This window comes from Peromyscus eremicus, chromosome 8a, assembly GCF_949786415.1.
Source record: "Peromyscus eremicus chromosome 8a, PerEre_H2_v1, whole genome shotgun sequence".
NCBI classification, from domain to species: Eukaryota; Metazoa; Chordata; class Mammalia; order Rodentia; family Cricetidae; genus Peromyscus; species Peromyscus eremicus.
In genome coordinates, this window is record NC_081423.1 from 14,314,336 (window position 1) to 14,328,307 (window position 13,972).

General features: G+C 38.8%; 1 protein-coding gene across 2 annotated transcripts in view; it reads left to right on the forward strand.

Annotated features, from left to right (window-relative positions):
- The window catches only part of Ranbp17 (RAN binding protein 17), a 321,777-nt gene that overhangs the window by 38,429 nt on the left and 269,376 nt on the right, over positions 1–13,972 (forward strand). For both annotated transcript variants that reach the window (XM_059270225.1, XM_059270226.1), the window contains exons 8-11: positions 223–296; positions 10,366–10,485; positions 12,730–12,876; positions 13,695–13,867. In XM_059270225.1, the coding sequence (XP_059126208.1) occupies positions 223–296; positions 10,366–10,485; positions 12,730–12,876; positions 13,695–13,867 (514 nt within the window). The remainder of the gene's footprint in view (positions 1–222; positions 297–10,365; positions 10,486–12,729; positions 12,877–13,694; positions 13,868–13,972) is intronic.

The following is a 13,972-nucleotide window of genomic DNA, read 5'->3' on the forward strand; positions in this document are numbered from 1 at the left end:
GCAGGCAGATGTCTGAGGCCAGCTTAGTTTATAAAGCAAGTTCCAGGACAGCCAGGGCCACACAGAGAAACCTGTCTTGAAAAGTCAAGAATAAATTAAAGGGAAAAAAAGCCCAGCTGCAGCAAGTGGCCATACCATATATAGAGAGAGGTCTTGACATTCTTACTTGTGTGGTGTTTTAATCCAGGTATTGGTGTTAGAAAAATCATTTTTTTCCCCCAGTTTTCCTGGAACCAGAAACATTGGAACTTTTCTTCAATTTGTATCACTCGCTTCCACCACTACTGTCTCAGTTAGTAAGTACAAGTCATTCCTTATTTCTTAAAGATTAAAATACTCACGATAGTTTGTTGTTGTTTTGTACTACTGGGGAATTGAACCTATGACACCACATGTAAGCAGGCTGCATGTCTACATTCTGTTTTGTTTTTTGAACAGGGTCATCCCGTGTAGCCCATGCTGCCTTCAAACTTGTCTTCTATCCTCAGCCTCCTCAATGCCAATCCCAGCCTTGTACCTGTGATTCTTTTCTGATCTGAAGTGTTAGGGTAATGTATATTCACTTCAACAATTTTTATGCTCTTAATTGAGTTATGTTTCTCCAGTAGTTCTTTCATTTCTGAATGTATGTTATATTCATTGGAATTTGTTAACTGTGGTGGTATTTTGTTCCCCAAAATATTGTGCACCTGTGGGGCGTTTACCCAACCACCCCCACAGTTCCCCAGAGTTTTCTTGAGTGCGAGCAGCAGGAAATATTAGATAGAAGGATTTATTGCGGAGAATATCGCGGAGATAAACAGATAGAAAATAAAGGATAGCCTCGAGAGGGCCTGGAACCTATTCCAACGGGCCCCGACTGTCTCTGCCCCAGGGTTTTTATAAAGACACCAAGGGGTGGAGCAAAAGACCTCCTCCCCCAGCACAGGCAAGTGCAGACAATCTCAGACACCTGCACTCAGGCCCGTGGTCTAATCATCCTCTATGTGGACCTGCTGGGTAAAGCCACAAGGAACCCGAGAACGGGCTCCCACAGGTCCCCCTTTCTTAATATATAAAAAAAATAACTATAATGGCTTACAGCAATCTCCATAGCTGTTACACCTCCCAGTATGGGAGTAGAGGATGATATAGATGGCATTTCTCTTTTGAATTAGGTCCAAGGTGACTACAGCAGTCTTAGCTGCCTCAAGCCCTTTCTAAGCCAAAAACTCTTAAGGCAACTACAAACTTAAAGAATCCCTTAGCTTCATCATTACCATTAACAGGTTAACATAAACATTGCTATACATAGCCACAATTCTCTCAGTCTTACAACTCAAAGCAAACTCTTAACAGAACCATTTGAATTAGCATATATGGTGCTATATATAGTTAACAATTTTCTCCGTCTTACAACTTTAACTCAATCATTTGAATTTTCTTGTTAACAGAACATAGGAAAAACTTCGATGTATTCACATCAAACTTAAATATTTCCTTAACTCCACAAAACCAGGGTGCATTGATATCAATAGGGTTCTGCAAACATAATTCAATCTCATAACTCCTCCTTCTCTTTATAATTTTTTAAACAAAATCTCAAACCTAGTTAGAGGAACCCAAACTTATACAATTCCTATAAACCCATATTGAAAAGCAATCTTCTCAGTCTAACCATGAACACTTTGAAAACTTTTAGCAAAACATCCAAAAGCAGTTTCTTAATAAAACTCTTTACACTTTAGAAGTAGTCTCTTAATATACCCCATTTGCATTTCTTACTAACAAAAACATGACATTAATTCACTCAAACAACATTTGAAATTAGACTAAGGAATATTAACTCTCCCCCTTTTCTTTATAATTTAAGCAAAATCTCAAGCTTAGTTAGAAAACCCAAACTTCTGTTTAAACAGTTCTGTTTGTAACACAAACCAGTTCCATAGTAATTCCATTTTACATAAACAGTTCCACAAAACAATTCATGAATCACCAGTTAATAAAGCATATATGCATACACAAAACTGCACCTTGATTCTAGGTAGAAATAATAAATTTCTTCATTTAAACAGTTCCATTTTTAACACAAAACCAGTCCCAGAAAACAGTTTCTGGGTCATTACTGTAAGTAAACTCAAAATTGTCCCATTGCAATGAAATCTATTGTTCAGTTCATTAAGTCCTAGAATTCAAATGATAAATTCTGGTACTAGCCTTCCAAATATGAAGAAATCCAGAACCAAAATCTTTCTGTAGTTTTACCTCATTTTAAGTTCAAAAAGTTCAAACAAGAAATAAATTCTGGTATTAGGCTTTTACTTCAAAATATGAAGAGACGTTTTTCAACCAAGACTTTTTGCAGTTAACAATTTTTGTTCAAACAAGCGTCTCTGAACTTATTCTTTTTTAAGTACAGTAGTATTCTGAACCGCACCGTTTTTGATGTTAGCTCAGGTTTTTCTGTGTTGCGAAGATTTTCCACGGATCTCAGCTGCAGATGCCTTGTTGTGCTGGTTCTGGCGTCCGCCATTCTTAGCTTCTTAGCAGCTTTTGGAGCTTTTGAAAAACCGCTCAGACTGCCTGCTTTGCAGTCTACTAGGACACTAACTTCTATATCTCAGGTTTTTTCATCATATACATTAAGCATAGACTCACACTTAACATTTACACTTTTTTACAAACTCACATATAACCTTTCGCCTTGCAAAGCATTTAGACTCACATACAACATTTACACGTTTTTACAAATTCATATAACATTAACATCTTATTTATACTCCTTAAGGAAACTATAGAACTACTTTAGCAAATATATTTCTTATTACTTCTTATTTCTTATGTTCTTATTTAAACTTACATTTACAACTAGCATCTTTACTTATTACAAGCTTATTACTACATGTCTTAAGACTACCTTAGATATTTCTTGCAAGCTTATATTCTTAAAGGAACTCTATAGATCTATTTTACAAACTTATACAGGGCTACCATTAGCATATATTTAACTTAGCAAACACCTAAAGATTTCTTAACAGATCTAACAAGATAATTTTTACAAACTCACATATCTTATTTTCATCTTTTTCTATTTCTTACTCTTAATTATTAGTACTATCTCTATTAGACAGATTCTCTTAACTAGACAGGAAGTACATACATCATTTCCAAAGTTTAGAGTTTATAGTCAGCTTTGTTATAAAGCACTGGGATTTAGTGAGTGTTGTTATAGAATTGTGATAGTTGTTGCTAGGGGACTGTAACCTTCCCAGGATGATGCCACACTCCAAAGTTGCCAGTTCTCTCAGCCGTTCCGGAACCGGCAGAGATGCACTGTCAGCAGTAGACGGTTTTTAACTAGAGGCTGTCCCTTCACCCAAATTCATAATAGCTCCCCCTATGTACTTCAATTCAGACAAACGTTTCTATTACAGCAGTACTTTTGGTTTGTTTTACTGAAAAACTTCACTTCACACTGAGGGTGAAATTACCGTATTTAGCTGCTGTAAGGTCTTTGCCAAATACCGCACAGCTATTAGGTGATATAAAGTATTTTTCCAAAGGAGCTAGTAAAGGCAAAAGCAGCACAGCTCCGAACTCTATTTCCTCACTGTTTGCACTAACCAGTGACAAAACCTCAGAAATATTAATCAAGCCACTTTCATTCTGGTTCCTCTATAGGAACATCATTGGAGCTGACCTTCCTTAGTTCCACGCTCCTTACCAAATGCTCCGGTAACCACCGAGCTTCATTCTCCTCTTGTGAAAAAACACAAACATGTCCTCAACCCCATATTAACACAGGATCGGGACCCTTCCATAATCCCGAGCAGGGATCTTTCCATTTCGCATTACCCTCAGCTAAAGGACCAGGAAGATTGGCGTGAGCTCTAATATGGCCCACAAAGCATGGCAGCTTTCTTTTGTGGAATAGCGTCTTGGATTTGTTGAAACATTTTGACTGGATTGTTAGTTCCAGTATTTTTACCAAAACTGTTACTATTCAAAAGAGTTAAGAACATAGATGTTCTTTCATGAAACATATCCTTCATTAGCTTACTCTGAGAAAAAGCATTTTCAGGATTTAGCATTTTCATTTTATTAGCTTTAACTACTGATGTTATTAGCAGCTGTGATATTTAGCATTGATTTCTTATAAGGAACTTTCAGGTGAAGCTTTTTTTTAAGACAGATTTTCTGAAGTTTGTTTCCCATCTATAAAGCAGTCATTTCTTTTTGAATGCCTGTTTCTTATCCCCTTAATTAGATTTGCAGAGGAATCACTCATTGCAGGCAGTTTGTTCAAAAGGTAAATAATTTTTAATTTCACATAAGTTTCTTCATATCTAAGACAACGTTCAGTGTATAAACTGCTTTCTTGCTTTTGTAAGGATTTTAAAGTGACTTGTTTGCTCTTATAGGTAGCTTTTTGGTCATCCAACTACCGTAAAAATTTTGCACAGCTATTAGGGTAAATAAGGCATTTTGCCAACGGAGCCCCAAACCGCGAAGCGCGTAGCTCCGTATCCTTTCAATTTTTCATTGGAACTGATACTTAAACTCTTAGACGACTTTCCTCCTTATTCTTTTAAAAGCTGTATTTTAAGTTTACCATGAACGTATTTTCAAGCTGACAAAAGTGTTTCAGGGCAATGTCGCCATCTTTAGCGGAAAAACTACCTTTCCCAGAATGCATTTCCCTTATATCAGTCCATAATAGTATCAGTCCCTTAAATCAGTCCTTTATATCATTTCCCTTATATCAGTCATTTCCCATAGTTCTTTTTGGGTCTGAGAGTCAACTTTTAAGTTCTTTTTTACCAGACTTGCTTACAAATTCTTGCCCGGGAGGTTTGAACAAAGTTTTTTGCTTTTGCAACGGGAGATTTGAACAGGCATTTTACATTTTCAATTATGGGACATTGGGAGGTTTCTGGTCTCTCCTCAGCTGGCTTTAACAGGTGTCTCTCCTTTAATTGACACTGGCCCCCAAATCAGAACTGCACCTGCCTCATTAGCGCGCATTGAGGTGGGCAATTTCTGATAGCAACTTTCCTCGGGGCTTGTGTTTGTCTTAGCCAGTCAGTGAAAAACATTCACAACAGAGTTTTTTCATAGCTCTTTCAGAGAGATTTTCTCCCACTGATCTATTATTTTGCTTGTTCCTCCCTTCCCCAGATGCAGAGCTTCAAGTATTTGCAGCTCTGTTTCTCTGCTAGCTGCCTTTGGAGGTAGGGGCCTTTTTTCTCCCCCGGAATCTGCCTCAAATTCTAGCAGCTTTTCACAGGTCATGTATTTTCTGGGGAGGAATATGTCCCTTCTGTTTCTTCGGAGTCTTTTTCCCAGAGAGTTCCCAGTTTGGTCTCAGTTTATCCCCTCGACACTACAGTGGCGGCTTTCCCTGCTACTGAAGGTAGGGGCTTTTTGTCCGTTTCTGTTTTCGGGGTCTGTGTGGTTTGCGTACAGACTGAAAATCTAACAAGGGAGGTTTTTGCCATTTCTAAACTCCCATTAGGACAGGTGTTTTGCCTCATCAGGCCTTCACCTGGCCTAGTCCCCCAGTGGGTTGCATTTGCTTGTCTGGGTGCTCAAGGACAGAGCTTATGCCAGAGGCAATCACCCCTCAGGGCTACACTCCCTCATCTCATGGGAGTCAGTTGAAACAAAGCTTTTCTCTAAGAGATGCTTTCTGACAGAAAAAAAAGCTTTACTCCTGGATAGTTCTGTTCTGCCCTGGCTGGGCTCTTTCCCCAGACAGCGTTCTGACTCAGCAGCACAACTGCTTCAGACACAGTTCAGCTTTACTGTTTTCCCAGAAAGGTCCTTACTGATAGGAAAGCTTTTTTCTCAGATTTTTTTCAGCTGTGGACCTATCAACCCGGGGCTTGTAGGAAAGTGGATAACTGTGCTGTTCCCACTGGCTTTATCTTTGGTTGTTCATTAGCAACCTTCCCCCGGGTCCTGCACCTTCCTGCCTCAGCTCTGTTTACCACTGCAGGAACCCTAATATCCCAGAAATGCATTCCAACTCAGAGACGCTGGCCAGTCGCCTCTGGGTTTTTGGTCAGAAGCTAGGATACAATGCTTCAGGGGAATCTTTGTGTTAGGAAGATTAGGAGCATCTTTTCGTTCTGAAACGCTCACTCAGAAACAAAACCCTTGATGCCTCAGCTCAGCTGTAACTGAAAAGCTTGGCTTTTTTGCTTTTCTCAGGTAAAGTTTCCGGCCCTTTTGGGCTCTCTGTAGCTCTTTACCCACACTCTCCCAAGCATTTCCCTCAGGGTACTCTGACCCACTGTCTTTTACTGGCTTGAAGAGACGGAGCTTAGAAGAGGTTTTTTTAGGAACTTGTCCCTGCCTCCTGCATTGCAGGGAGGAATTTTAAGGCTTGAAAAACAGAACTTAGAGGTTTTGCTGTCTTAAGAGGTTTGTTGTTTTTCCCTTAGAGCTAATCACAGATGGTCCCCATACTAATATCTTCAGGTGATTCTAATTTTTGCCCTTGAGAGAAAGTTAAAGGCTTTAGTTTTTAAGTTTAAGAGCTTTTGAGAAAGATGAAGGCTTTTTAGAGTTTTTTTCCCCCCCAAATTTTCCAAGAAAAGCTTTAAGAGAAAGGTTTTTTTTTCCCCAAGAGAAAGAGCAACTTTTCCCAAAACTTCCCAACTTTAAACTTTTTGGCTTTTTACATCCTCATTTTTGCCTCAGAGAGAAATCACTTTCTCCTGCCGCTTGGACTTAGCATTTCAGCTGTCCCCAGGTCAAAAGCTTCCACAGGAAACTTATTCTTCCCCATAAGCTCGAAGAAGAGCTTTTTTACTACCCAAATAGCCCAAAGAAAGATTTTTTTCCCCAGTTTGCGTTCATAGCCCCCAAAGTTAGAAAATTGAAGAGTTTTTCTGTCTAGTTGCCTTACTTATTTTTTCCTACACAATCTTACACTAAGTTTTTCCTACACTATATTACTACCCTATGCCTTATTTTTCACAGATAGAAATTGAGAAAGGGATAGAAGATAGAAAATTTTGACAGAAGAGAATTTCGCTGCAGCATCGGACATCCTTCCAGTCCGCTTTCCTTTTCTCTCGAGGATAAAACCCCTGCCTCTCAAAAATATATATATAAAAAATATATATTTTCCATAACACCGGCATGCCTCATCCACTGGCAGGGCTGAACTCAGCACTTTCGCCAAAAACTCTGTAATAAAACTATTATTTTCCTTTATCTTTAATCCCTATTACTTTGTCTTTAGTCCCTGTTCATTTGTCTTTAGTCCCCCCTTCTTTTTTAGTCCCCCTTTTTTCTTTAGTCCCTTTTTTCTTTTTTCTTTAGTCCCTGTTCATGGCGCCATTCTGTGGGGCGTTTACCCAACCACCCCCACAGTTCCCCAGAGTTTTCTTGAGTGCGAGCAGCAGGAAATATTAGATAGAAGGATTTATTGCGGAGAATATCGCGGAGATAAACAGATAGAAAATAAAGGATAGCCTCGAGAGGGCCTGGAACCTATTCCAACGGGCCCCGACTGTCTCTGCCCCAGGGTTTTTATAAAGACACCAAGGGGTGGAGCAAAAGACCTCCTCCCCCAGCACAGGCAAGTGCAGACAATCTCAGACACCTGCACTCAGGCCCGTGGTCTAATCATCCTCTATGTGGACCTGCTGGGTAAAGCCACAAGGAACCCGAGAACGGGCTCCCACATGCACCCTAATAAACTTATCTGGGGTCAGAGACAGAACAGCCACAATATCAAACATAGAAGTTAGGCAGTGGTAGCACACTCCTTTAATCCTAGCATCCCAGAGGCAGAAATCCATGTGTTCAAGGATACAGCCAAGCATGGTGACACACACCTTTAATCCCAAGAAGTGAGCCTTTAATTCCAGGGAGTGATGGCAGAAAGGAAAGATATATAAGGCATATATAAGGCGTGAAGACTAGGAACTAGAAGCATTTTGGCTGGTTAAGCATTCAGGCTTTCGAGCAGCAGTTCAGCTGAGATTCATTCTGGATGAGGGAGGACTCAGAGGCCTCCAGTCTGAGGAAACAGGGTCAGCTGAGGAACTGGCGAGGTGAGGTGGCTGTGGCCTGTTCTGTCTCTGTGCTCTTAACCACTGAGCCATCTCTCTCTCCTCTGTTCTGTCTCTCTGATCGTCTAGCGTTCACCCCAATAACTGGCTCCAGGTTTGATTTTTATTAATAAGAACTTTTAAGATTCCTGCTACAGTTAACAGTCCATTCTGCTTTGTGATTAAGCTCAGAACCAGTAACTCATCTTGTTCCTGCCACAGCCAAGACAGTCTTCCAACTTCTACCTGTATCTCACTCCCTAATCTGTACTCACCTCACTCAAGTCCAACACCACTAGGACCTTACTTTTAACCTTCTCTAACTCTTCTTCAACCTGATTGGCTACGTGTCTTAGGTTTGATGGGCAATCTCCATCAGAAGTCTCTGACAAAGAAACAAAGGTGATCCACTCACTTGATTTTGTGCTCATCACTCTTGCATGCTCAACTGTATTTTGAAATTCTCTTCATTACATAGAATTGTGAGACTATGAGCACCATCTTTGTTGAATCTTAACATCTAACAATGTTGGAAAAAATGTAAGTTTAATAAAAATAAGTTACTAGAAATTGGAGAATTGTGTCTGTGGAAAGTGTTCAAGATTTAAAGTGTATTTATTTAAATATCACGTAAAAGGAAGAATGTATTGCCAAGTGCTCTACTATTGAGCTCCATCTCTAACCTAACAAATCTGTTCTTGAATCTCTAGTTTAAGGTTTTAGTCTGAGTTTCATAGGGTGCTTATCTGCGGCTGTGCTTCATCCTTTTGTCTTTCAACCAGGAAAATTGCTTGCTAGGTTAACCTGAAAATCAGAAAACAGACCCAGAGTGGCTAATTGACTTTCTCCAGGGCAGCAGAAGAGATACTGGCATTGAGATTAAAGCTCAGGTTTTTTTTTTTTTCTCAAACTATGCACTGGTGGTTGCTCTTACGACACTGATGGTTCCCAGCGATGTACATCAGGGTTGCCTAAGGAGGGAAGGTTTGTTTGATAACAATAGAGCAGTGGGAAACTAGACCATGGCCCAAACAGAAAGATTCAATGTTTGTGCTTATTCTCACCCTTATCACGAGAGCCAGGCATTTTGCATGAACTCTCCTATTAGAAATATTTTAATATTGGCAGCTAATGGTAATTTTTTTAAGTGGACAAGAAAATATGTGAACCCAGATAAAACATGCAGAGACCAGTTTGTCCTTTAAGTTAATATGAGGACAGACTGCAGTAAGTGCTGTTGGATTTAGGAACCTAAGTAATAAAATGGCCTGGAAACTTAGGAAGATAACTAGGCCACAGATAACTCCTTCGGAACTTTGAGAAGTTACTAACTCTTCTAGCAACATTTTTCAACCCTGTAAGATACTCATGAATGGTGAAGGATATAATTCATAACCAAATAAATTTGTTATATGCCTGTTAAGGATTTTTTCTCCTTTACAGGATCCATAATATATAATTTATAATACTCTGTAACTTAATTTTACTTCAAGGTCATTTGTTGCTGATACAACACCTAGTTCATTGGTTCACAGACAGAATGGGTATCTTAAGCAGTTGGGAACCTTCTGAATGTATCCAAGTGTAGTGCCTGTTTTGGCAGATTTGGCATATAAAAAATACAAGAGAGGATATAGATTATATGTCTCACAAAATCAGAATGAGGAATCCAGGTATCCAGCAAGAGGAAGAAGGGGGATACACATAAGAACACTGGTATATTGACATCTCCCTCCATGAGAATGACATAATGAAACCAACCCTCCTTTTTCTCCTTAAAATTTCTTTTGTGTCTATGTGGAGTGCATGTTTGTGTGCACATATGTGTGTGTCTGTGCAACCATGGTCCAGCATGTGGAAGCCAGAAGAGGATGTTAATTGTCTTTCTCCATAGCTATTAATCTTAGTCCCTTGGGGCAGGATCCTGAACCTGAAACTCTCCTCTTTTGGCTAGAATGGCTGGCCAGCAAGATGCTGGGGTCTGTCTGTCTTCTAACACTGATGTTAAGGCATGTGTGGCTATGTCCAGCTTCGTAGTCAGGTGTTCATGAAAGTGCCGTACCCACAGAGCCATCTCCCCAGCTCATGAGGCCCCTTCCTTTGTAAAATTCAAATAAAAAACGAAACCAAAAATGTCGGTTTTAAAGTCAGAGGAAAATGCAGTCTCCAAGCAGAGGAGACTGAGGAGAGATTTTAGAAATAACTGGAGGAATACCTACAAGTGCTATTTTAGTATGCAGCAGAGGCTTGTGAGTGGTGTTAGTGGATCTAGCTACATTTAAAAGTTGAAATGAAAAAAAGAATATTTCTTGTTTTTTAGGCACTTTCATGCTTAGTTCAGTTTGCTTCTACAAGAAGATCCTTATTTAGCAGTCCTGAACGTGCCAAGTACCTTGGTAACTTAATTAAAGGAGTGAAAAGGATACTTGAAAACCCCCAGGTATTTATGAAGTAATTTAATTAATATTTAGCATGTAGAAATTGTATTTTTGCTCATTGGTACATAATAAATTTTTTAATTTAATTTATTGTGTTTCTGGAAGAAAATAGTATTGTATTCATCTTTCAGAGGTCTCATTTGCTATTGTTTTTAAAAAATAGAATACATTCAATGTAGACTTGGTGTCCTCCCCGCCTCCCCTCTCTCCCCTCTCCCCTCCTCCATCCCCCCTCCATCTCCCCCTTCTCTCTCTCTCTCTCTCTCTCTCTCTCTCTCTCTCTCTCTCTCTCTCTCTCTCTCGTTTGAAGTGAATTGAATAAGGGTCATGTATTGTTATCATTGTACTTTATTTTTTTGCTTGTACTAGTTAAACTGCTAAAGTGATTGAGGATTATGTCTGCTTTTTGAAGTAGGAGACAACTTAAATTTAATTGTTAATATTGAAGTGAGTTGCCTTCAATTATGAAATAGTGTCTTTTGCCCTCTTGTGGACACTCAGTTTGTAGCTTTAGAAATAGATTGCATTAGCTCTAGAGCTTTGGTGTCAGCACACACTTGCAGAGATGTTTGTGAGGGGTTTGGAGTGTCTAACAAGTAATTATATTACTTTTAATTTGGTTTTTCTGGCTTAAAGCATTTGTAATTAAACCATAGACAGTAAAAGCATTAAGTGGTAGCTAACAGAGCTTTATCTATGCTTCTCGGTTACTGGCAATTTGGGGAGCATCAGATATCTTTGTATAGAAATAAGTATTATCATTTTTATAGAGGCATTTGTTTTTTGTTTTTTGTTTTCCAGTTATTGAAGAGATTTTTTTTTTTTTTTTCCTTTTCGAGACAGGGTTTCTCCGTGTAGCTTTGCGCCTTTCCTGGAACTCACTTGGTAGCCCAGGCTGGCCTCGAACTCACAGAGATCCACCTGGCTCTGCCTCCCGAGTGCTGGGATTAAAGGTGTGCGCCACCACCACCCGGCCAAGAGATTTTGTTTGTTTGTTTGTTTTTGTTTTTTTGAGACAGAGTTTCTCTTTGTAGCCCTGGCTGTCCTGGATTTCACTCTGTAGACCAGGCTGGCCTCAAACTCACAGAGACCTGCCTGCCTCTGCTTCTTGAGTGCTGGGATCAAAGGGCTGCACCACCAAGCCCTGTGAGATTTTTTTTTTAATTTTAAGTTTTTACAACATTTTTTATTTAACAGTTTCATTTGTGTATATAACATATCTTGATCATGTGCAAACCAAGCACCCGTGCCCATGTCTTCTACACCCCAGACTTCCCAGGTGGAATAGCTATAATAGATACAGTTGTTTCTATCTTTTCAATGTTAGTTCATGTCTCGTATTTATTCTTTTTGTGATAGATGGGATTTTACTTTAAAATCATAAGTTATCTGTGCAACTTACTGTCATGAGCTGTATTATGGGAGATAGTTGGCCAATGTCGACTATCTCTCCTAAGCTAATTTCCTTCTCACGGTGATATGTCACTGTAAAAGTCAATCTGGAGTTTTGGTATACAATGGTATATTTAATACACAGTGTGTAGTAAAAGACCTTGTTGTAAGATGTATTTTTGGAATTTGTCCTAGATAATAGATACTATTTTTCTTTCCTAGAATTCCCATTAGTAAAAGTCCTTAGATTTTTTTTAAGTATTAGTATTCAAGCAATTCATTTTTAAATTTGATTATATTCCAGCTACACTGCAAAATGTTTAAATATAGAGGTTACATTTGTCCTGTAGTCAAGCCACTCACAGTTGCCTGGAAAGGCCTTTTTTGGTCTATTCCTTTAACTTTCCTTCGGAAAGTCCCCTGCATGCCATGGAGGGGTTTTGTTAAACTTGGTTCCCTTTGCGGTAATTTGAATGCCTTATCATTTAGAGTCAGGAAGTTAACTTGGAGCCATAGAATCTATAGATATGGAATAAGTGTTGAATTCAAGAATTGTCTGTGATTTGTGCACTTACATAGTACACACACAAACACTCTACATCATCTAGGTTTTTCGTGTTGTAAGTTCCCAAACTTTAGTCATCTTGGTGTGGTGCTGCTTCTACAAAGTCTTCTTTAGATTCCTTACCGTTATTGGACAGCGACACTGCACTTAGCAGGCCTCACTCGTTTTCTGATAGTGTTATCTACCCACCTGCCACAAAGTCAGTACCTGTGAAAACCAGGGGAATTAATACAAATACTTGGGGAAAATACAGTTTCTTTAAGGACCTTTCTTTTGTATCTTCATTTAGGGATTGTCTGATCCTGGTAATTATCATGAATTTTGTCGATTTTTGGCTCGTTTAAAGACAAACTATCAGCTGGGAGAATTAGTTTTGGTGAAGGAGTATGCTGAAGTTATCGGATTGATTGCTAATTTTACTATTACTAGCCTACAGGTAAGTACAAAGGTGTAATTGAGCTTAAACTATAATTTTAAACCAATTTTCTTGGTAAAGGTTTGGTAGAGGTGGTTTCTTTTTAAATACTTGAGTACTTAAGAATTATTCTTTACAAAGTTTTTAGGTAAAATAGTCATTGCAACACATAAAATAATAAAAATTGGTATCCTGCTTAATGTCTAGTAATTGAAAAGTGATGAGAATCTGTAGTTAAATCTATGTAAAGAAACAAGAGATTATGGGAAAATTATAGATAGTAGTATGGGAAAATTTCTTTGTAAGTTGTTCCACTTGATTTCAGCTCTTGCAAAATATTTATGGAATAGATTCTAAGGAAATGTGGTAACATTTTAGTAGTCATTATTGTAAGTGGCATAGTGAGAGATATTAGTTTTTGAATACTTCTTGATTTATAAAATTTGTGTGGTCCTTAGTTATATAATCAGAATAAAAGTTAATTTTATCAGGGCTGGGAATGTAGCTCAGCTGATAGAATGCTTTCCTAACACTCACAAAGCTCCAGGTTCTAGCCCTAGCACCATGTCACCTGGGTATGGTAGTGTATGCCTGTAGTAGCAGCTCTCAGGGTGTGGAGACAGGAGAATCAGAAGTTAAAGTCCTTCTCGGGTACATAAGGAATTCAAGGCTAGCCTAGGTTACACCAGGCCCCTGTTCAAAACAAACCAAAAACCACAAACTAAAACAAGAACAACAAAAAGCCAGTTAATTTTATCTGTAGTAATTTTGCTCTATGACTTTGAGTCTAGAAAGCTATAATGTCATTTAAAATAACAATTTGCTGTGTTTCTTTGTAGCATTGGGAGTTTGCCCCCAACAGCGTTCATTACTTATTAACTCTGTGGCAGAGGATGGTAGCATCTGTTCCTTTTGTGAAGTCAGCTGAACCCCACTTGTTAGACACTTACGCACCTGAAATCACCAAAGCCTTTATCACTTCCCGATTGGAATCTGTTGCCATTGTTGTGAGGTATTAAAATATTAAATGTTTTATTTTTAATCTGTCTTGGAATTTTTAAAGATTGAAGTGAAAACTTCATTCCATTGTTGGTGTATAGTTTTATGAGTTCTGACA